Here is a 23,918-nt window from a genome sequence, read left to right as displayed (position 1 = left end):
AGTATACCTATGGATATGCTCAATTATGGCATACAGTTGTCTTTATTTGGACATCTCACTGTCTTTTGACTATTGCCATCTCTGAAGAGTATGGAAGTTTTTTAAAATTTATTTTTATAAAATATTCAGTAGATAGGGAAATTTATAAAATATGAAGTATAAGAAATAATTTAGTGTACATGTAGGTACATATGTGTGTACCCATTAGGTTCAACTGATAGCTTTACAGTCTCTTGTGTGCCCCTTCCCAACCACATCTTAATCCCTCCCTGCTCAGGAGGCGGGATTTTGTGTTTATCATAATCTGCCTTTTGTTCTCAATTTATCACATGCTTGCATCTCTAAACAATGTATTTGGCTTCATACATGCTAGGATCCTACTGTATGCATTCGGCAGCTCTCTTTTTCACATTACCTTTCTGCGATTGCCCCATGTCGTATGTTGTTCTGTTACATTCACACTTCACAGTTTATTCTACTGTTGGTGGACATTTTATGTCCCCTCAAATAGTTCAGTTGTGAACATTCTTTTATGTCTTGTGACTGTACATGTGTGAGTCTGCTTAGAGTGCACATCTAGGAGTAGAATTACTGGGTCATGGGAAATCATTTCTATTCACTTTTACCTAGGTGGTGCAAATTTGTTTCCCAAAATAGTTTAACAGTATGTTTCTTCTAGCAATGTTTAAATATCCCAGTTATTCCACATCTTCACCTACACATGACAGACTTTTGCCTGTTTGGCAGTGTGAAATATCTTCTTAGGGAACTTTGTAACTCATGAAGGTTATTTATTAAGGGGGTTTTATCTTCAAGTGTTTCTTGGTTTTCTGCAAAGTGCTGTTCAAATCTTTTGTAAAATTTTTTATTAATTTCTTGTAAAAAATTGTTTTGTGGGATTTCCTTTTGCAATCTAGATATTATTCCACTGTCAATTATATGTGTTGCAAGTATCTTTTCTCAGTTTATGGTTTCTTGCTCTGTTTATGATGTTTTTTGATGAATTGACATTTTCAATTTTAATTGCCAGATTCATCTTCCTTCACCCTCAGTCTCAAGGTCATGGAAATATTAACCTATATTTTCTTACAGAAGGTCTGTGATTTTGCATTTCACATTTAAATCTGCACAATAGCTGGAATTGGTCTTTGTGTATGGTGAGAAATAATAGTCCGGTTTCTTTTTTTACTTTATTGATCAACTGTTTGAGAACCATCCTTTGAAATTTTTTTTTTTTCTTCTTCTCTGATGTGCAGTGTTAACTTTGTCGTAAGTTTTCATGTATTTTTGATGTGTGTCTGGGCTTTCTTTTCTGTTTTATTAGTCAGATCATATAACCCAGTGCCAACACTACACAATTTTATTTACTGGAGGTTTACAATAATTCTTGATCTAGTAAGATAAATCCCTTCACTTTATATGCTAGGAGTTTCTTGAACTTGTAGACTGTAGACTTTAAATTTCACATATGGCTTCTCAGATTACTACACGCACACACACTCCTCTTTGGGAATTCCTTGGGAATCACTTTGAATTTATAGATCAGTTTATGCAAGAATCAACATGTTTATGATATGGAGTCCTCCAGTCCATGAATATGGCACTTCTTTTTTTTTAGACCTTATTAAGTACGGTTTGGCTCTAAGGTCTAATATATTTTGTCACATTTGGTTGCAGATATTTTATATTTTTCAGTGATGTAGTTTATTAAAATTGTATGTTATTCCTTTAATTGTTTTTTATACATTAATTAAATCCAATACTATCTCTTTTGATTATTTTAGTTTTTTTATAGGAAATCATATATTTGAATAAATTTTATACAGTTTTATTTTTTTCCCTCCTGGTTTTTTTATTTTGCCAGATTTGCCAGTTGTGGCCTCCAGTATAACTGAATAGTGATGAGCAAGAGCAGCCTTATTTGTTTATTTAATTTTAATTTTTTAATTTTTCCATAGGTTATTGGGGTAAAGGTGGTATTTGGTTACATGAGTGAGTTCTTTAGTGGTGCTTTGTGAGATTTTGGTGCCCCCATCACCAGAGCAGTATACACTGCACCCTATTTGTAGTCTTTTATCCCTCACCCTCCCTCCCGTCCTGACCTCCATGTCCCCAAAGTCCATTTTATCATTCTTATGCCTTTGCATCCTCATAGCTTAGTTCCCACATATCAGTGAGAACATAGATGTTCTTGTGGTATTTGATTTTCCATTTCTGAGTTACTTCCCTTAGAATAATAATCTCTAGTCTCATCCAGGTTGCTGCAAATGCCATTAAAATTCCTTTTTATAGCTCAGTAGTATTCCATCGTATATATATACACCACAGTTTATCCACCCATTGATTGATGGGCATTTAGGTTGGTCCATGATTTTGCAGTTGTGAATTGTGCTGCTATAAACATGCGTGTGCAAGTATCTTTTTTGTATAACGACTTCTTTTCCTCTGGTAATACCCAGTAGTGGGATTGCTGGATCAAATGGTAGTTCTACTTTTAGTTCTTTAAGGAATCTCCACACTCTTTTCCATAGTGGCTGTACTAGTTTACATTCCCACCAGCAGTGTAGAAGTGTTCCCTGATAACCGCATCCACAGCAGTATCTACTGTTTCTTTATTATGGCCATTCTTGCAGGAGTAAGGTGGTATCGCATTGTGGTTATGATTTGCATTTCCCTAATCATTAGTGATGTTGAGCTTTTTTTTTCACGTTTTCATGTTTGTTGGCCATTTGTGCATCTTCTTTTGAGAATTGTCTATTCATGTCCTTAGCCTACTTTTTGATGGGATTGTTTTTTTTCTTACTGATTTGTTTGAGTTCGTTGGAGATTCTGGATATTAGTCATTTGTTAGACACACAGATTGTGAAGATTTTCTCCCACTCTGTGGGTTGTCTATTTACTCTGCTGACTGTTCCTTTTGCCGTGCAAAAGCTCTTTAAGTCCTAGCTATTTATCTTTGTTTTTATTGCATTTGCTTTGGGTTTTAGTCATGAAATCCTTGCCTATGCCAATGTCTAGAAGGGTTTTTCCAGTGTTATCTTCTAGAATTTTTATAGTTTCAGGTCTTAGATTTAAGTCCTTAATCCATCTTGAGTTGATTTTTGTATAAGATGAGAAAAGAGGATCCAGTTTCATTCTCCTACGTGTGGCTAGCTGATTATCCCAGCACTATTTGCTGAAAAGGGTGTCCTTTCCCCACTTTGTTTTTGTTTGCTTTGTCAAAGATCAGTTGTCTGTAAGTATTTTGGTTTATTTTTCTGGGTTCTCTATTCCATACCATTGGTTTATGTGCCTATTTTTATGCCAGTACCATGCTGTTTTGGTGACTGCAGCCTTATAGTATAGTTTGAAATCAAGTAGTGTGACGCCTCCAGATTTGTTCTTTTTACTTAGTCTTGCTTTGGCTATGTGGACTCTCTTTTGGTTCCATATGGATTTTAGAATTGTTTTTTCTAATACTGTGAAGAATGATGGTGGAGCCTTATTTCTTATTTTACTGCCTTTGTATGTTTATTTTTAAGTAAATAGCTTGGTGTGTTTATTTCTGTCTGCTTTAAAAATTTTATCTTGACATTGTTAATATTCTTGTCTTGGCACAGTTAATTTTCTGTAGTTTGATATAATGTGCCTGGGTATGAATATCTTTTCATTTATTCTGCCTATTCTTGTAGCTGTGTGGGTTCGTCTCTTTCATCAGTTCTAGAAATTCTTGGCCATGTTTTTTCTTACAAATATCATCTCAACTTTATATTTCTCAGCATTGAAATCTAGATTTCCTTAGATAGTATCTTCCTATCACAAATCTTCTCTTTAGTTGCTTTAAATCTGCTGTTAAACCCTTACATTGAGTTCTAATATTTATTATATTTAAATTTGTAGTTCTATATTTTCAAGTCTGCCTGGTTGTTTTATAGTCTTTTACTCTTTATTATGTTCAATTCTGTAAACATACTGCCTAATTCTATTCTATGTTGGATTCCAGTATTGGAACGCTTAAAGTGGGCTCATGCTCATAAGGTTTGATGGCTAGCTTTCATAACACTGTTTGTTTCTTTTGTATTTTGTGGGTTTTGACTGAGCTTGTATTGTAAACTGTGGGAATTATTATAGGCCCCAGGTTGTTTTTGCCAGGAGCACTGCCAACTAATGACCTTTATAAATGCTCCACTTAAAGTTTTTTGTACCATTCAAGTAGAGTTGCCCGAAAATCCATGTAAAGGCTACCTTGGAGATACCACGCCTCCAGGAAGATTTGTTTGCTGCCTTCCCATAGCAAGCTTTGAAATAGGTCATTTTCCTTGTGTCTTCTGGTTTGCGTAGGTAAGTGGGTGGAAGTGGAGGCAGGGGGCAGAATTATTTCTAGTTCATCCTTAAGATGTGGCTGTGGCTTTATGCAGGAGATTTTTGAAATAAGACTCTCTCCTAAGAAAGGACTTTTCTTTTTCCTGTATCCCTGCTACTCCAGTTCCTGCAGTTCCTTTCACATGGTTGAGCAGACAGTCTCAAGCTGCACCGGCCTTCATTGTTTACCCACTTTACTGGCTACTCATGTCCACTTCATTTTTTGGATTCTTGTATACATCTTACTGATTTCCTCAGTAATAGCACATTGATGCATTTATACAATTTTAAAAGTATTTTAATAAATCTAGCACATTTAGTCGTTTTCAGCTGGAAAGTTGTCCTAAGTCACTGTCCAGAAGGACTTGCGATCATGAGCAGGGTCATGCCTTGCAGTTCTTAGTCCTGTACTGACAGTTGGTAATCAGTAGATTTTTTTTTTTTTTTTTCATTCAACATAAGTTTAGATTTCTAAAGTGGAAAGTTTTTTGTATTTTTTTTTCCAGTAAAAAAGAAATGCATTATGGGCTGGGTTCGGTGGCTCACGCTTGTAATCTCAGCACTTTGGGAGGCCAAGGCGGGCAGATCACAAGGTCAGGAGATTGAGACCATCCTGGTCAACATGGTGAAACCCCGTCTCTACTAAAATACAAAAAATTAACCAGGTGTGGTGGCGGGCGCCTCTAATCCCAGCTACTCAGGAGACTGAGGCAGGAGAATCACTTGAACCTGGGAGGCAGAGGTTGCAGTGAGCTGAGATCGCGCCATTGCACTCTAGCCTGGCAACAGAGTGAGACTCCATCTCAAAAAACAAGAAAACTTTATGAATGCAAGATTTTTTTAAAATAATTTGAATTGACAACAAAGCACAAAAACTTGCAGGATTTCTTTCCTTTGACCTAATTCATATACACCCTTAGCTCAATGACTTTTAGAACTGCATGTCCTGCCTTTATTTCCCTCCCGAACTTACATATTTCTGAGCCCCTACCCTTTTTAAGTCTGCTTTATGAATGCAAGATATTTTTATATTTTATATTGTTTATTTTTTTTTGTTTTTTTATATTTTGAATTGCAAACAAGGCACAAACCTGCAGGTCTTGTCTATGTCCTCCAAATCACAGGCACTGCCAAGAACATAGTGATTGTTGGGGAGGATTTAAAGGAATAAATTTCCTTTATTGGCTTTATTGGTATACTTGGACAATAAAAGTCACGTGAACAATGTCAAACGTAAAGTTTAAATCATTTTTGTTCATGGAGATTAGTTTTTTTAGATCTTTTTACATCTTAATCTCCCCAGAATCACATATTTAGATGTGAACATTTTGCCAAAAGAGGGCAGTATTCGCCTACAGTAGAATGTAAAGGGACTGAAAAATTTCTGCAGAGAGAAGGATGAACTTATTTTCCTCCTGACATTGGTCTACTAGTCTGATCATCTGGGATTGACCATGCAAGTTTTAATTTGTTTTCTATTACTTTTATGTATTTAAAACATTTTTGTTTGAAAATGTTAGTCTTTAAAGATAAAGCCAAAAATCTGTTTTAAAATACCTGCTTACAGAATGACCAAAAAGTAGATGTTTCCATATTTATTAAGTTTTCACACACATCCGCAACGAGGGGCTGCTCACTTCAGGGAAACATGACCAGTTCAAACTGCTGATGAAAAGTCTGCAGCCAGCAGGGCCACTGCTGCCAGCGTGTCCTGAGGGAGCTCACACCTGTTTTACTTTACATATACATACTTAGGTTTGTCCATCAGTTGTCTCCTCTTCAAGGAGGTATGTGAGTTCGTGGTTTTAAGCATATAAATTTAAACGTTAAATATTAAAAGAAGAGATCAGAAGTAGCCCGTTTGAGTCTTACATGAGTGAAATGTGTTGAGTTTCAGAAGCAGAATATATTGAAGGAAATGAAACCATTTTTTTTTTTTTTAAAGAGCATAGTTTGGAATAAGGAAAGAATATGTGCACTTAGATGAACAGATTAGAACTCTGCCTGCCCTTATAGGGTTTGGTAATGTTACCAGATAAAAAAGAAGAAAAGCTGTTCTGCATTGTTTGGATACATTATTAATCAACTTGGGCTTCAAAAGGACAGCTAGGGGCCAAGAGACTGGGGTTTTCATCAAATGTGCAGTGGAAGCAACTTTCGGAAAGTTTGTTTTCATTATGCTGCCTAAAACACATGGTGTTTTAGAAAGAGGCTTTTGCATTGACAAGCTTCTCAGTCCTCGCCTCTAGGAGTCTAGTGCCTCCTAGAGCCCCTTGTGCCCTCAGCCCTGTAATGTGATATCCCTCCTCCTGGATTGGTCAGAGGGGTGTCCTTTCCCTGGCAGCCGCTTTCTACCACTACTCCCAAACTTGGCTCAGCCCAACAGCCACCATCACCACCACAGCAGTTGCTGTTGCAGCTGCAGCTGCTGCTGTCCCTCTGGCTGCTGCTTCGCGTGGCCAGCAGTGAATGGAGCGATGGAGCCCAGACTCTTCTGCTGGACCACTCTCTTTCTCCTGGCCGGATGGTGCCTGCCAGGGTTGCCTTGCCCCAGCCGGTGCCTTTGCTTTAAGAGTACCGTCCGCTGCATGCACTTGATGCTGGACCACATTCCTCAGATACCACAGCAGACCACAGTTCTGTAAGTTCACACAAATTCCCCGGAAACCCTCCGCAATGCTTCATTGCTTCTTTGCTAGGACCTGTGTCCTTTAAATTTACGATTCCTAATGCTCTCCCTGCTTGTATACTTAGAAGAGGCTTCTCACTTTTCAAACAGTTTCATGGTTCTGCTCTGTTAGACTAGAAAAATGTGAGCAATGCTGAGTTGACATAAATATATTTGTTTTGGATTCAGTTCTCTTCCAGCATCTTCCAGAACTTACCATTGAGAATTCTCATCTTCAGTCTTCCTTCAGTAATTTTCCTGCATACGTTCTTAATTTGTTTCTTTTCATCCTCTGCTCCCAAATCTTTGGGCCTCTTAATTGGTCAGTACATGTCAGCCCCATTTGGAAGGAACTAATTTAACTTTAGAGTGTGGTTTCAATTGATTATATGCTGACAAATTGTTAGGCTTTGTACTGTGTGTACCTCCTGGGAGGGTGAAGTCCTGAGCCCTCAGCACTTGAAGCACTGTCTGTCCCTAGAACAGACCCTCAAATGGTCCAGTTGAGTTCTTGAATGCTTAAAAGCCTTGTGGAGCAACCGCTTAGACTAATCGGCATCTAGGAGGCATTACAGGATAGTAGGGCAAACCAGAATTTGGGAGTCAAACAGGTCTGAGTTCAAATCCTGACTTCTCATCTTTAATATTAAGGTAATAAACTCAAACATTTAAATTTATTTAGATTAAATTAAGTTATAATTAGATAATTAGAAGGGTAAATCACCACAAAAGAAGAAAAGGATCTGTTTCTAGGGTTTATTTAAAAAAAAAAAAAAGAAGACAACAAATTCAAAAATTTAAGAAAAAATTTAAAAAACAGAAGAAAAGGAAAAATGCTGAAAGATGCAGCCTAAAGAGGTCTCCTGCTCTATAATAAATGTTTTGTGGGTTGTCTCATGTTCGTGGAAGACAAAACTGCTTGTGGTGTTTCAAGTCCATTCTTGGGCAGAGGGAAATAGCTTAAAATTTCTGGAATTCTGAGATATAAATGTTTAAGAGGATCATTGCCACACATTTGTCAGTCATAATCACAAAATGAGGACTTGGTAATAAAAAGTCCAATTTGATGGTATTTACATAGAAAATGACATTATCCATAGATTTTCATTTCTGTAAAGCATTTCATTAATTTTATATGCATGCACATATCAAAATAAGTCTTACTGTAATAACTAAAAAGATTCTTGAACTTGGGAGCACTGCTTATTGCTATGTGGACAACACAGTTCTGCAGGTGCCTTCAGACTGAGAACCAGCCATTTGTCCTTTTGTAATGACAGTTTTTTGGTAGATAGCAGCAAAGCCTTAGAGAAGGGGCTGCTTGTCTAATCAAGTGTCTTGGAGCTACCTGAGGTACAACTCGACCTAAATTTTGTTTCCTAAGTGTTTCAAAGAAGAGATTAGCACCCATTAGACACACACTTCTAAATGTAATGAGCAGAATTGAAATGATGTTGTCAGTATTGTCATGCAGAGTCTTCCACTGTGTTTATAAATAAAGCTTAATGGTGGATTCTCAGGCCCTTGGCCAGATCCCTGTCTGGGAGTCTCGTGCCACCACTTACAAAATGTATTGCCTTGGACAAATTCTCAACTTCTTGGTGTCTCAGTTTCCTAATCTTAAATGGAGATGCTAATAGTGTTTGATATGGTTTGGATCTGTGTCCCCACCCAAATCTCATGTTGAATTGTAACTCCCAATGTTGGAGGTGGGGCCTGGTGGGAGGTGGTTGGGTCGTGGGCGCGGATTCTCATGGTTTAACACCACCTCCCTTGGTGTTGTCATGGTGAGAGTAAAGTAATCACAAGATCTGGTTGTTTAAAAGTATGTAACTCTTCTTGCCTCTGTCTTCCTCTTGCTCCGGCCATGTGAAGTTCTTGCTCCCCCTTTGCCATCTGCCATGATTGTAAGTTTCCTGAGGCCTCCCCAGAAGCCCAGCAAAAGTTGCTATACTTCCTGTACAGCTTTTCAAACCATGAGCCAATTAAACCTCTTTTCTTCATAAATTACCCAGTTTCAGGTATTTCTTTATCACAGGGTGTGAGAACAGACTAATGCAGTGTTCACCTTGTTGGTTATTTTGAAGATTTAATGAATTGATGCATTTTAAGTACCTAGGAAATTGTCTAGCTCTAGTAAACACTATGGAAGTTTTTGCTATTAGTATCATGTTTGCAATTCAGGACAGGAATTAGTAACTTAAATATCTCTGGGAACCTGCCAGTAAATAATTTGAGGGAAGTGGGGTAGATGAAAGACAGACTACTGTGTGATGAATAGCAACTAGCCTGAAGCTTGGAGTATCTGGGGATGGTAATGAAGGCAGAGGCAACTCTTGCTAATGGGGCAACCAGTTACTTAGCTAATTGATGGCCTTTGGGGATTTGGGCCATAGTTTCAAGAAAATATAGAAACCAAAAGTGACATTCCCTAGCTATTCAATATTAGCAGCTAATTACATTTTTAGAAATGGAAAGGCAAAAATACACAAGCCCAACCATGCGTATTTGTAGGTTGCTTTTTGCCCAGGACCTTCAGTGTGTGACTTCTACTAGAGAAATGGTATAAAAGCTGAGAAGTATATGTAAAACCTGTAAAAATTGGTCCTCTACTCCTCTGGGGCTAAAAATCCTTGATGTAGGGTTGCGTTTTATGTCAGCAATATCATGAAAGGTGACAATAACAATTATGAAAAAGAAAAAACCAATTAAGTTTTGAAAACTAACGCAAATGGAAGCTGGGTGAATTTCTTACCAGCAGTAGAACCAGTAGTTTTTGTTAAACCACCCTTATGTATGTTTATTGTCACTGTAACATGGAAATGATGTAAATAATATATTTAGCTCTGCAAATAGCCAACATGCTTAGTAAACGCTAATTAGTAGTATTGTTAAAATTAGTAGTATTGTTAAAATGGATTTTTTCCATTTTTACATGTTTCAAAATTTTAACCTGAATGCAGAAAATATTTTCCTAAATCATAGGTAAGAAAACTGTATTATTTTAAAGACTGGTTGATCAGGGTTTTAAGTTTAGAAAAATGCAAAACTGTCCCTCCAAATTTTAATTTCATTCCTACTATAAAGATATCATTGTGTTTCTAAACTAATAGCATTTACCAAAAACCCTGTTGCCATTGAGAAAATTTCACTCTTCATGCTGTGGATTTTAGTAAAACAAATCTTTCAGAATTAGAATTTGCAAACAAAAAAATATCCAGTAACGAACACAGCATCTTTAGGGAGCCTGTTCAGTAATCAGAAGCAGCGTATGGTGAGTGTGATTTGACTCCATCCTATGCCAGGATCATTAGGTTGCACTTTCCTAATTTGCTTAGTTACTGGTTAAGAAATGGACTCAGTAACTGCAAATTGAACATGCTCTAAAAACCACCTTGATTATATTAGAATACGTTTTAAGCTTAGGGCTGTTTTAATGATTGAGGATTTTCCTGAAAGTCATAAATACAAAAGTATTTACAATGTGAAATTCTAAGCATTTAATTTAAAGGCATTTTATTTATGTGGAAAGCTTTCTTTGCTGTCCAAATAATACAAAACTCGAGGAATAAGATGGCGGTGGGGAATTGGAAAATGTCTTAACCTCAGTCATGAAAAAGTGTGTCCAGCTGATAAAAATTTCACCTTGTTCAAGAAGAAAATAGAATTCCTTCAGCTCTTTCCAATTTCCATTCATTATATATATATATACACTTTAATATATATAAATAAAAAATGATGTGTTATGGAATAATAGGGAGCAGCTGCAATCTGAGGCAGCAAACACATATATATATAATTTTATAATTTAAATTATATATAAAGTTTTATAAGTTATATATAAAATTTTATAATTTAAATTATATATATATAAAATACAACTTAATAGGAGTTACTTTCACCTTTGTTACAAAATTTTTTGTAGCTCGTTTGTAACTGACATAACTTGCTGGCTTTGAATGATCACTTGGCAGTAATGAACAGGCCTGAACTCCTTGGACCTTTGCCCACCTGGCATTGTTGAGGGGAAGCACAATGGGACCCAGATGAACTGTGTCAACATTCAAACTTCCCCCAGTGGTTGACTTGTTGGGGAGAGAAATGAAACTGAAAGTGGCTGTCACTGACCTCCTGACTCAGGCCAGTGTGATCCTGTGGAGAGGGGCTGGAAGAGGCTGTTCTGGAAGAAAGGGCAGGTGAGTGTGGATGGGGCCCAAGCAGGAGAATGGACGCAGGGACAATGTGGAGGGGACAGCTTGAGGAGGTAGAGGACTAAAGGCCAGCACCACTGGCCAAGGTGTAATGTACCCTAGAGACTTGGGAGTCATCCTTCAAGAAATCTGCATGTTGTGCATATGTACCCTAGAACTTAAAGTATTAAAAAAAAAAAAAAAAAATGGACAGACAAATTGCTTTAGAAGGTCAATGGAGCCAGGATATCCTACAACAGCCTGTACTTAGATGGCATATGATTATTGAATTATTAGAACAGTGTTCCCTACACTAAGCGCTGCCTTTCAACCCTACTGTAGATTCTATAAATGAAGTGAAGAGATGTGTTATGGAATAATAGCTTTGTGGGGAGTAGCCGCAACCTGAGGCAGCAAAGCTGTGGTCCCTGTGCTAGTTGGAGAGCTACTACACATGGGAAAAGTTGAATGACAGTACAAGTCTGGTGTTAGAAGGACCAATTCTGCTTCTGTATTCATGGAGTGAAAAGGGATGGTGAATGTCCTTGTTTGTCAACTAGATGGGCAACAAAGACAGAGAAATGAGTGAAAAAGAGGAGAAAAAAATTGAATCATTGAGAGTGTGAAACAAAAATAAATTCTGGGGCCCCCAAAATCACTAAGCTAAAGGGAAAAGTCAAGCTGGGAACTGCTTAGGACCAACCTGCCTCCCATTCTACTCAAAGTCACCCCTCTTCTCACTGAGATAAATCTATATCCGATTGCCTCCTTTGGAGAGGCTAATCAGAAACTCAAAAGAATGCAATCATTTGTTTCTTATCTACCTATGACCTGGAAGCCACCTCCCCACTTCAAGTTGTTCTCCTTTGCTTCAAGTTGTCCCACCTTTCCAGACCAAATCAATATTCATCTTACATAAACTGATTGATGTCTCATGTCCCCTTAAAGTGTATAAAACCGAACTGTGCTCTATCATGTCATCAGGACCTCCTGAGGCTGTGCCATGGGAGTGTGTCCTCAACCTTGGCAAAATAAACTTTCTGAATTAACTGAGACCTGTCTTGGATATTTGGGGTTCATACATTGTTAAATTTTGTTGTGTTTTACCTGGGCATTCTGGTAGAAAGGGTAGGGGCTCAGAAATATATAAGCTCAGGAGGGAAACGGAAGCAAGACATGCAGTCTTGAGTCCTTATCTCAACTGCATAAGACAGACTCCCAGAGCAGCTGTTTATAGACCTCCCTCCAGGAATGCAATTCTTTTCCTAGGGTCTTAATATTTAATATTCCTTGCTTGGAGAAGAATTTAATGATATCTCTCCTACTTGCACGTCCGTTTATGGGCTCTCTGGAAACAGAAAAATATGGCTCTATTCTGCCCGACCCCGCAGGCATTCAGACAGTTGGTTGTCTTCCCTTGTTCCCTAAAATCACTGTTATTCTGTTTGTTTCCAAGATGCACTGATTTCATATTGTTCAAACACCCATGTTTTACAATCAGATTTCATATTGTTCAAACACACATGTTCTACAATCAATTTGTACAATAGTGGTCCTGAGGTGACTAACATCCTCAGCTTATGAAGATAACAGGATTAAGAGATTAAAGTAAGACAGGCGTAAGAAATTATAAGAGTATTATTTTTGGGAACTGATAAATGTCCATGAAATCTTCACAATTTATGTTCAGAGATTGCAGTAAAGACAGGCATAAGAAATTATAAAAGTATTAATTTTGGGAACTGATATGTGTCCATATTAAAATGACATCTTCACAATTTATGTTCCTCTGCCACAGCTCCAGCTGGTCCCTCTGTTCAGGGTCCCTGACTTCCCACAGCAGTTTTTCCTGCCAGGAATGCATCCATGGCCATTTTCCCCACATTGAGTCTACTCCTGCTTGTTCTGCAGAAGCAGCTCAGAGCTCGCCTCAGGGAAGCCTTCCTTTTCCCTGTTACTCCCAGGCTGCATGAAACACTTTTCCTGTCTTACCTGAATCAGGGAACATACCATGTGGAATTAGCATTATTAACTTGTCTTTCTGAGAGACTGAGTTCCTTCAGGGCAGAGAACAGAGAAGATAGACAATATAAAATATATTAACATAAAATATTTTACATACCAACATATTTTATGTTGGGATATTAACATAACATATGTTGCATGCAGGAATGAGCCAATTGGCCCAGTGAAACTTGAGGGGTGCTGAAAATATTGCCCATTTGAAAGTTTGACATGGGGCAGGCCCTCCATTCTAAGAGTGCTGTGGACCACTCTGTGTTTAACAGGGAGTTGCCTGGACTGAAACGATTTTAGTTGTAAGCCTCACCTACTATCTCACCTGTGTTGACTACTCTTACAGAAAAGGCTTGTGGCATGTGCCTGTTCAAAGAGGAAAATAGATTCCAAAGGCAAAAGTTTCTAGGGAAAATGAGGTAAGGGAGAAAAGAGAATTAGAGGCTAAATATTCTGACAAGCAGATATGAGAAATATTTGAGTGCTGATGTGATGGTTAATCCTGTAATGCTGTGAGGGGTGGGCGTGGGTAGGGAGAAAAGTACAAAGATCTCCATCTCTCTAGTTGGCACCCTTATTTTAAATCAGATGTAGGTGCACAGTAAAACGGTTTGTTCTTCATACCTAGATCAGAATGCCTCCCTACCTGGAGCCGTTCCCTTCCTGGCTCACCTTGCCCTGTTAGAGAGAGGCTGATTTTGCCATGGTCTATATTTTGGCCAACTCTAAAGACAAGTATAGTTGAAAAGCTGTTGCAGTGTTTAGAACTTATTTTTAAAATGTTCCAAGTCAGCTAAAAGCAGCCACCAAGTAGGGACTATAACTCTGTTTGCATGGGAATCCTAGACAGCTCTCATGGCACCAGCCCAAGACAACAATCAATTATTATATTTTTAAACTTCCCAATGTTGGTTATAGTAATAATTATTTTATTTACTTATGTCTCACATTTTCTCAGGAATAATATCGTTTTTTTAAGATTTAATTTAAGTTCCAGGATACATGTGCAGGACTTGCAGGTTTGTTACATAAGTAAACGTGTGCTATGGTGATTTGCTGCACCTATCAACCCATCACCTAGGTATTAAACTCCACATACATTAGCTGTTTATCCTGATGCTCTCCCTCTCTGCCCTGCCCCCACAGGGTCCAGTGTGTGTTGTTCTCCTCCTTGTGTCCATGTATTCTCATTGTTCAGCTCCCACTTATAAGTGAGAACAAGTGGTGTATGGTTTTCTGTTCCTGTATTAGTTTGCTAAGGATAATGACTTTCAGCTCCATCCATGTCCCTGCAAAGGAAATTGTCTTGTTCCTTTTTATGGCTGCATAGTATTCCATGGTGTATGTGTACCACATTTTCTTTATCCAGTCTATCATTGATGGGGATTTGGGTTGATTCCATGTCTTAGCTATTGTGAAGATATATGTGCATGTATCTTTATAATAGAATGATTTATTTTCCTTTGGGCATATGCCCAGTAATGGGATTGCTGGGTCAAATATTTCTGGTTCTAGGTGATTTATATTCCTTTGGGTATATACCCAGTAATGGGATTGCTGGGTCAAATGGTATTTCTGGTTCTAGGTCTTTGAGGAATTGCCACACTGTCTTCCACAATGGTTGAACTAATTTACATTCCCACCAACAGTGTAAAAAGGTTCCTATCCACATCCTTGCCAGCGTCTGTTGTTTCTTGGCTTCTTAAAACCCCACCACTCTGACTTGCATCAGATGGTATCTTATTGTGGTTTTCATTTGCATTTCTCTAATGATCAGTGATGTTGTATCTTTTTTCATATGTTTGTTGGCTGCATAAATGTCTTCTTTTGAGAAGTGTTTTTCATGTCCTTTGCCCATGTTTTAATGTTTTGTTTTTTGTTTTTTCTTGTAAATTTGTTTAAGTTCCTTGCAGATTTTGGGTATTAGGCCTTGTCAGATGAATAGATTGCAAAAATTTTTTCCCATTCTGTATGTTGTCTGTTCACTCTGATGATAGTTTCTCTTGCTTTGCAAAAGCTCTATAGTTTAATTAGATTCCATTAGTCAATTATTGCTTTAGTTGCAATTGCTTTTGATGTTTTAATCATGAAATCTTTGCCTGTGCCTATGTCCTGAATGGTACTGCCTAGGTTTCCTTCTAGGGTTTTTATGGTTCTGGGTTTTACATTTAAGTCTTTAATCCATCTTGAGTTAATTTTTGCATAAGGTATAATTTTTGTATAATGAGTCCAGTTTCAATTTTCTGCATATGGCTAGCCGGTTTACCCAGCACCTTTTATTAAATAGAGAATCCTTCCCCCATTGCTTGTTTTTGTCAGGTTTGTTGAAGATCAGCTGATTATAGGTGTGAGTCTTATTTCTGAGATCTCTATTCTATTCCATTGGTCTATGTGTCTGTTTTTGTATCAGTATCATGCTGTTTTGGTTACTGTAGCCTTGTTGTATTGTTTGACGTCAGGTAGCATGATGCCTCCAGGTTTGTTCATTTTGCTTAGGATTGTCTTGGTTATACAGGCTCTTTTTTGGTTCCACATGAATTTTAAAGTAGTTTTTTTTCTAACTCTGTGAAGAATGTCAGTGGTAGTTTAATGGGAATAGCATTGAATCTACAAATTACTTTGGGCAGTACAGCCATTTTCATGATATTAATTCTTCCTATCCATGAGCATGGAATGTTTTTCCATTTGTTTGTGTCCTCTCTTATTTCCTAGAGCAGTGGCTTATAGTTATTTTTGAAGAGGTTCTTCACATCCCTTCTAAGTTGTATTGCTAGGTATTTTATTCTCTTTGTAGCAATTGTGAATGGGAGTTCATTCATGATTTGACTCTGCTTGTCTGTTGTTGGTTTATAGGAATGCTTTTGATTTTTGCACATTGACTTTGTATCCTGAGATTTTGTTAAAGTTGCTTATCAGCTTAATAAGCTTTCAGGCTTAAATGATGGGGTTTTCTAGATATAGGATCATGTCATCTGCAAACAGAGACATTTTGACTTCCTCTTTTCCAATTTGAATACCCTTTATTTCTTTTTCTTGGCTGATTTCCCTGGCCAGAACATCCAGTACCATGGTGAATAGGAGTGGTGAGAGAGGACATCCTTGTCTTGTGCCAGTTTTCAAGGGGAATGCTTCCAGCTTTTGCCCATTAAGTATGATATTGGCAGTGGGTTTGTTATAAATGGATCTTTTTATTTTGAGGTATATTCTATCAATACCAAGTTTATTGAGAGTTTTTAACATGAATCAGCATTAAATTTTATTGAAGGCCTTTTCTGTGTCTATTGAGATAATCATGTGGTTTTTATCTTTAGTTCTGCTTATGTGATTTACTAATTTGCATATGTTGACTAGCCTTGCATCCTGGGGATGACACCAACTTGATCACGGTGGATAAGCTTTTTAATGTGCTGCTGGATTTGGTTTGCCAGTATTTTATTGAGGATTTTTGCATTGATATTCATCAAGGATATTGGCCTGAAGTTTTCTCTTTTTTTTGTATCTGTGCCAGGTTTTAGTATCAGGATGATTCTGGCTTCATAAAATGAGTTAGGTAGAAGTCTCTCCTTTTTACTTGTTTGGAATAGTTTCAGAAGAAATGGTACGAGCTCCTCTTTGTACCTCTGGTAGAATTCAGCTGTAAATTTGTCTGGTCCTGGGCTTTTACTGATTGGTAAGCTAAGTATTTCTGCCTCAATTTCAGAACTTATTATTGGTCTATTCAGGGATTCGACTTCTTCCTGGTTTAGACTTGAGAGGGTGTATGTGTCCAGGAATTTAACCATTTTTTCTAGATTTTCTAGTTTATTTGCATACAGGTGTTTATAGTATTCTCTGACGGTTATTTGTATTTCTGTGGGGTCAGTGGTGATATCCCCTTTATCATTTTTTATTGTGTCTATTTGATTTTTCTCTTTTCTTCTTTATTAGTCTAGCTAGTGGTCTATTTTATTATTTTTTTTTCAAAACACCAGCTCATGTATGCATTGATTTTTTGAAGGTTTTGTTGTTGTTTTTGTTGTGTGTGTGGTCTCTATCTCCTTCAATTCCACTCTATGATCTTGGTAATTTTTTGTTTTCTGTTAGCTTTGGATTTTGTTTTCTCTTAGTTCTCTGGTTCTTTTAATTGTGATGTTAAGGTGTCAATTTGAGATCTTTCTAACTGTGGGGGTTCATTCAGGCTGGTGGGAAAAATATTAAAGATGGTTATAGTAATAGCCACAAACCTTCTTGGAAGGCTGAGAGGTTTGCATAGCTTTAGTATGGATTATAGCTGAAGGCAACCTGATCCTCACCTTAAGTAAAAAGCTTAAAGTGAGTACAAAAGGATGTGGGGAGTTTACCTAATAAACTTATTTACTCATGTGGTCTTAAGAACAACTTTGATCATTTGTGGGTGCATGATGTCTCTCTCTGGGGTCGGGGGTGACCCGGTTAATTACCCACAGGTGTGTTTACTCATGACCTTTGTCAGTTAATCTTTACTGAATAAATGTGAGTCTCGCTGGCAAGTCGAGGCCATGGTTGCAAATAGTGGCCCAGACACTCAGCTGAACTGACAAAGCAGAATATCTGTGTGTCAGTGTACTTTATGCATCCATCGCTGGGTCATGGTCTGTGGGACAGACCCTTGCATCTAGCTTTTTGGGCATTTAGTGCTATAAATTTGCCTCTTAACACTGCTTTAGCTGTGTCCCAGAGATTGTGGTGCATTGTCTCTGTGTTCCCATTGGCTTCAAAGAACTTCTTGATTTCTTCCTTAATTTCATTATTTATTCAGGAGTCATTGAGGAGCAGGTTGTTCAATTTCCATGTAGTTGTGTGGTTTTGAGTGAGTTTCTTTATCTTGAGTTCTAATTTGATTGTACTGTATTGTGAGATACTGTTTGTTATGATTTCAGTTATTTTGCGTTTGCCGTGGAGCGTTTTACTTCCAATTATGTAATTGATTTTAGAGTAAGTGCCATGTGGCACCAAGAAGAATGTATATTCTGTTGTTTTCTGGATGGAGAGTTCTATAGATATCATGTCCGCTTGATCCAGAGCTGAGTTCAAGTCCTGAATATCCTGGTTAATTTTCTGTCTTGATGATCTGTCTAATATTGACAGTGTGTTGTTAAAGTCTCTCCCTATTATTTTGTGGGAGTCTAAGCCCCTTTGTAGGTGTCTAAGGGTTTGTTTTATGAATCAGGGTGGTCCTGTATTTTGTGCATATACATTTAGGACAGTTAACTCTTCTTGTTGAATTGATCCCTCTACCATTATGTAATGCCCTTCCTTGTCTTTTTTGATCTTGGTTAGTGTAAAGTCTGTTTTGTCAGAAAATAGGATGCTTTTTTCGACTTTCCATTTTCTTAGTAAATTTTCCTCCATCCCTTTATTTGAAGCCTATCTGTGTCTGCACGAGATGAGTCTCTTGAATACAGCACACTGATGGGTCTTGACTCAATTCAGCTTGCATTCTGTGTCTTTTAATTGGGACATTTAGTCCATTTACATTTAAGATTAATATTGTTATGTGTGAATTTGATCCTGTCATCATGATGTTGGCTGGTTATTTTGCAGACTTGTTGATGTAGTTGCTTCACAGTGTCATTGGTCTTTGTACTTCAGTATGTTTTTGCAGTGGCTGGTAACAGTTTTTCTTTTCCATATTTAGTGCTTCCTTCAGGAGCTCTTGCAAGGCAGGCCTGGTGGTGATGAATTCCCTTGGAATTTGCTTGTCTGAAAAGGATTTTATTTCTCCTTTGCTTATGAAGCTTAATTTGGCAGAATGAAATTCTGGGTTGGAAATTCTTTTAAGAATGTTTGATATTGTCCACTAATCTCTTCTGGTTTGCATTGGGTAAGAACATGCTCCTTTAGCTCAGCAAAGTTCATTATTACCCACTTTCTGAAGCCTACTTCTGTTAATTCATCCATCTCAGCCTCTGCTCAGTTCTGTGCCCTTGCTGGAGAGGTGTTGTGATCATTTGGAGGAGAAGTGGCACTCTGTCTTTTTGAGCTACTAGCATTTTTTTTGTTGATTCTTTCTCATCTTTGTGAGTGATATTATCTAGTTTTGATCTTTGAGGCTGCTGACCTTTGTGGGGTTTTTGTGGGGACATTTTTGTTGATGCTGTTGTTGTTGTTGTTGCTTTCTGTTTGTTTGCTTGTTTGTTTTTCTTTTAACAGTCAGGCCCCTCTTTCAAAGGTTGCTGTGGTTTGCTGGGGTTCCACTCCAGACCTGGGTCCCTCATGCAAGTGTCATCAGTGGAGGGTACAGAATAGCAAAGATGACTGCCGCTCCTTCCCCTGAGCTGTCTGTCCCAGAGGGGCACCGACCTGATGCCAGTGGGAACACTCCTGTATAAGGTCTCTGGCAACCCCTGTTGTGGGGGTTCTCACCCAATCAGGAGACATGGGATCTGGGACCTGCTTAACAAAGCACTCTGGCTGCCCCTTGGTGGATAGGGTGTGCTGTGCTGGGGGACATCCCATTTGTCTAGACTGCCTGGTTCTCAGAGCCCATAGGGGTAAAGACTAAGTCTGCTGATTCATGGAAACCACGGCTGCCTCTCCCCCAAGGAGCTCAGTCCCAAGGAGATCAGAGTGCTGTCCCTAAACCCCTGGCTGGAATTGCAGAAACTCCTGCATGGAGGCCCCGCCCAGTGAGGAAGGCTGGTTCAGGGTCTGGCCTAAAGAGGCAGTCTGGCCACAATCTACCACAGCCATTATCCTGTGCTGTGGGAAATTCCTCCTGGGTCCAAACCATCCAGTCTTCCCAGCACCAGCAGGGGAAAAAATGGCAAACTGGAGCTGCAGTGATGGCTGCCACCCCTCCCCTGGGAGTTCAGTCGTCTTAGGCAGCAGGCAGCTGTAGTGATGATGAACACCTCTCCTTCCAGGAATTTGGTAGTTTTAGGCAGTCTCCAGCTGAGTGGTTGCTGAGAATCTGCACAGCTCTATGCTTGGGACCCAAGGCTCTGGTGGTGTGGGCTCATGAGGATCCCCCAGTCGTATAGATCAGTGGAAAAAGCATGGTTTCCCAGGCAAGGTAGCATGATCACTCATCACCTCCCTTGGCTGGGGGTAGGAGCTCCCCTTGCCCTGTGTGGCTCCCAAGTGGGCTGTCATACTACCCGTCTTTTTCTTGCTCTCCGTGGGTCATGCCGACAACCTAGTCAGTCCTAGTGAGAGAACCTCGATACCTCAGTTGCTGGTGGAGGATTCAATCGCCATTTTCATTCTTCTCAGTGGGCGCCTCTGATTGCATCTATATTTACTTAGCCATCTTGGCCCCTGAGGAAAGATTTCAAGTAGCTGATTGCTCTTCTTAGTTAAGGGAGAAGGTAAAACTCAATGTTTTCCACCTATTTTTTCTAAATCATTTATTTTCTTTTTTTTTTTTTTTTTACAATTTCTGATTATATTTTTCTTTTAATATTTGTTTATTTGAACTTTTTGAATGCAAAAGAAGGGAAAAAGATTCTGTAAACAGAAAATGATGTATTTTTTCTAAGTGGGACATCATCAGATTTACAATATATTGCAGAATCTTACCTGGGCATCTAGGTTCTTGTACTGAGAATAGAGCCTATACAAAAAATCTAACTTTCAAGAACAGCCTCTATAATGATTAAGCATTGAAGGATTTTATATCCACTATTGAATTTTTACTTGCCACTATCTAGTAATTTTTACTTGCCACTATCACAGGACAAGTACTAACCTGAACTGTCTAGAGAGAGTGGGAAGCTAACTCTACTAAGGGGAAGCTGTATGAACACCTGACTTTTAGGGTTGCATGCACCAGCAGGGATGATAAGTTACGCAAAACTACTTATGTACCCTTCCATACTTTTCTCCGTCCAATGAATTTGACCAAGATGATGGAACTAAGGCAGCAGAAAGTCACCTGGATGACATGGTCACAGCTGCGTTGGGTTGACCCAGTTCCTGGGTGCTCTCTCACTGTTAGAGAATGGCTTTTCATTTCATGACTTTCAGGCTCTGAGCAGTTGTTTGTTAAGGGTGCCTTCCTGAATGATTGCAGGTCACCTCTGTGTAGTTTGAAAGGCACTGTCACCCACAGTCCTGGCCAATTTGGACTATATAGTTGTGAATATGATCTGAGTCTCACAGAATAAATCCTATGGAAGTCATGTGACCACATGATCTATTGGTCTTTCTCTGTGTAAGAAGATGACTCTTGGCAAGCTTAGGCTTTGCCTACAATGTATTTCTGGCTCACAGATCTAGTTGAGGGGCAAGAGAGTTCATTAGTTAGGACCCTGGATCCCAGAGCCTAACTGCCTGCACTTGAATTTCCCCTTCACAGTTTGTGAGCTATGTGTCTTTGGGCAAGTGGCTTCAATCCTTTGGTGTCAGTCTCCTCACCTATAATTTTGTGTTTATTTATCATGTACCAGGAACTATTCAAATGTTAGCTTTACCTATAAGTACTAGTATTATTGTATCCATTAAAACGCAGAGGTGAAAATGGTAAATTCTAAAAGATTCTGGATCTCTTTTTAAAAAATAAGGCAGGGTACAAAGAAATATATTTACAAAGATTACGAAAATGATCAACTAGTGTCTCTTGAAGCCAAAAAGCTACTTTTGTAGAGAAAGCACTGGAAACACTCACTCTTTGCCTGACTTTACTAAGATTGCACGTTCCTGAAATGATGATTTAACGTTCAGAAACATTCTTTTTTCCCCCGCAAACTAAAGTTTTTACTGGGTGTGAGAGATACGTGAGATACTGGAGAGTATGTTTAGTAGGTGGGAATCTAAAATTCGTAGATGGGGTTTTCAGTGCAGAGGCACACTTATTTTCATATAATTGTCATTGTGCTCATATCTTGCTCTGGTCCCAAACCACCACTGTATTTTAGCAAGCATCTTTGTGTAATAGAGAGGGGGCAATTCTTCCAAGTCGTTACTGAAAACAGGAAAAGTTCCTAGTTCTCCAAGCCATGATCGTCAAAGTTCTGCCCAAGGTTTCATACCAATTAAAACCATAGCTTGTAAATCGTAGTATTTTTCCCCATCTCTAGTTTGTATTTATCAGAATTCTGAGATTTGTGCTGTTGGAAAATTATCCCCCTCATCTTTTCCTTGAAAGATATGTGTGGGGAAGGAGACTTAAGGGTTTTATTTGTTTTTGTGCACACACAGCTGTAGGAGCCTGGAGCTTTAGAGTTTTTAAAAATAAAAGGGAATCCCTGGGGAGGTAGAGGGTGGTGGTCTAGAAAAAATCAGAAAACTTTGGAGATCTAGAAAGTTCCTAGAAGCAAGGGAGAAGGAGTAGATTGGGAAAAGCTTTCACTTTTGAGTTAAAATCTCTTGGGTACAGAAGAGGAGTGAAGCCAGCATTAGCTTTGGAGAGGGAGCCCTGGACAGGGACTGCCCTGGCAAAAAAATAGAGGAGACCTGCAAGGAAGGCAGGCCTCCTGGTGGGGCTGTTTACATGGCTGAACAGGCAGGCCTCAGGATTTGGAATTTGAGAATCCCATACACAAATGTTTTAACAGGTTAGGTCCCGCTGCTCTGTGCTTCAGTGGCATGCTGTGTACTTGTTTTCTGACAACTTTAATCAACGTTTGTATTATTTAACGTTTTCCCCATGACATTATAAGCTCCACAACAGTGATCATTCTATCTTCATGAGCACTCCATTCCCAGCTCATAACACGGTGCCGGGAATACAGGATGTGTGCAATAAGCATTTGTTATGTGAAGGCTCTGGCCGCATTAATGATGCGCCGGTAGTTTTTTTTGCAGCAAGTGTTTCTTTCCTTTGTGCCTGGCGCTTGACTAAAGGCAGGAGGACACAGGCACACAGATCAGTTCTCACGACTCCCCCTGGGAAGCAGGTAGCATCTTTAGGTTCCATCACTTTACAGATTCATCTTTGCACCTGTTCCTTGCTGGGGCCCAGACAGGCAAGGCCCTGCCCCGCGGAGCTCTCCTTGTCGCAGCAGGGCCTGATGAGATGCTTTTCCCTGGTGCTGGGGATGTGAGACCTGGGGTGGGGGCGGGAGGATTCCTTGGTCTGGATGAATTGAGAGGGTGTTGGCCCTAGGATCTCAACCGCAAGAGCCAGCAGTCTTTCCGAGGTCCGTACTGAGCACGGCCACACAGGCACACAAGGTGGGGACAGGCCGGGCACGAGAAGGGTGGACCTGTAGAAGCAGACGAGGAGGGGAGGCGGGGGCCTACCCACACCGGTCCAGGGGGTGGCTGTGCTCTAAGTGCAGAGGGAGCCTTGCGTACCCGCGAGACAGGCGATGTCGTGACCCGAGACCTCGCGGACTGGGGCAAGGAGCGCAGGTGGAGACAGGGCGGCACTGAGACGCCTGGGGCCTGCGGCCTAGCGGGTGGGGCAGCGGAGCGGGGCAGGAACTTTCCCCATGCAGCGCGGGGCTCTCCCTCGCCTAGGAGCCAGCACAAGGGAGCTGCGCCCGCCGACCCTCCGGGAGCTCCACCTAGCCTGCTCAGCTGGCTTCCCCGCAGCAGCGGGTTCTAGAAATGGCGGTCATTCAGTTCTTCCTGACATGGGGCGGGTGCTTGGGAACAATTTGAGTTTAACAGATCATTTAAATGCCGTTTTTAAACTCGGCAATTGAGAACTTACAAGAGGGAATCTTTTTTTTTTTTTTTTTTTTAATGAACACATTTTCCAAATGAATTTTTTTTGTAGTTACTGTTTATGTACCAAG

General features: G+C 39.4%; 1 protein-coding gene across 1 annotated transcript in view; it reads left to right on the top strand.

The window, feature by feature from the left end:
• Positions 1 to 16: 16 nt before the first annotated feature.
• PXDNL (peroxidasin like) overlaps positions 17 to 23,918 on the top strand; it is a 508,882-nt gene continuing 484,980 nt past the window's right edge. The window contains exon 1 of the mRNA XM_073018080.1: positions 17 to 6,982. Within this exon, the coding sequence (XP_072874181.1) occupies positions 6,819 to 6,982 (164 nt within the window). The 5' untranslated portion in view covers positions 17 to 6,818. The remainder of the gene's footprint in view (positions 6,983 to 23,918) is intronic.

Source organism: Chlorocebus sabaeus, chromosome 8, assembly GCF_047675955.1.
Source record: "Chlorocebus sabaeus isolate Y175 chromosome 8, mChlSab1.0.hap1, whole genome shotgun sequence".
In the NCBI taxonomy this organism is placed as follows: domain Eukaryota; kingdom Metazoa; phylum Chordata; class Mammalia; order Primates; family Cercopithecidae; genus Chlorocebus; species Chlorocebus sabaeus.
Note: the sequence above shows the minus strand (reverse complement) of the source record. Positions and strands in the feature narration are given on the sequence as shown.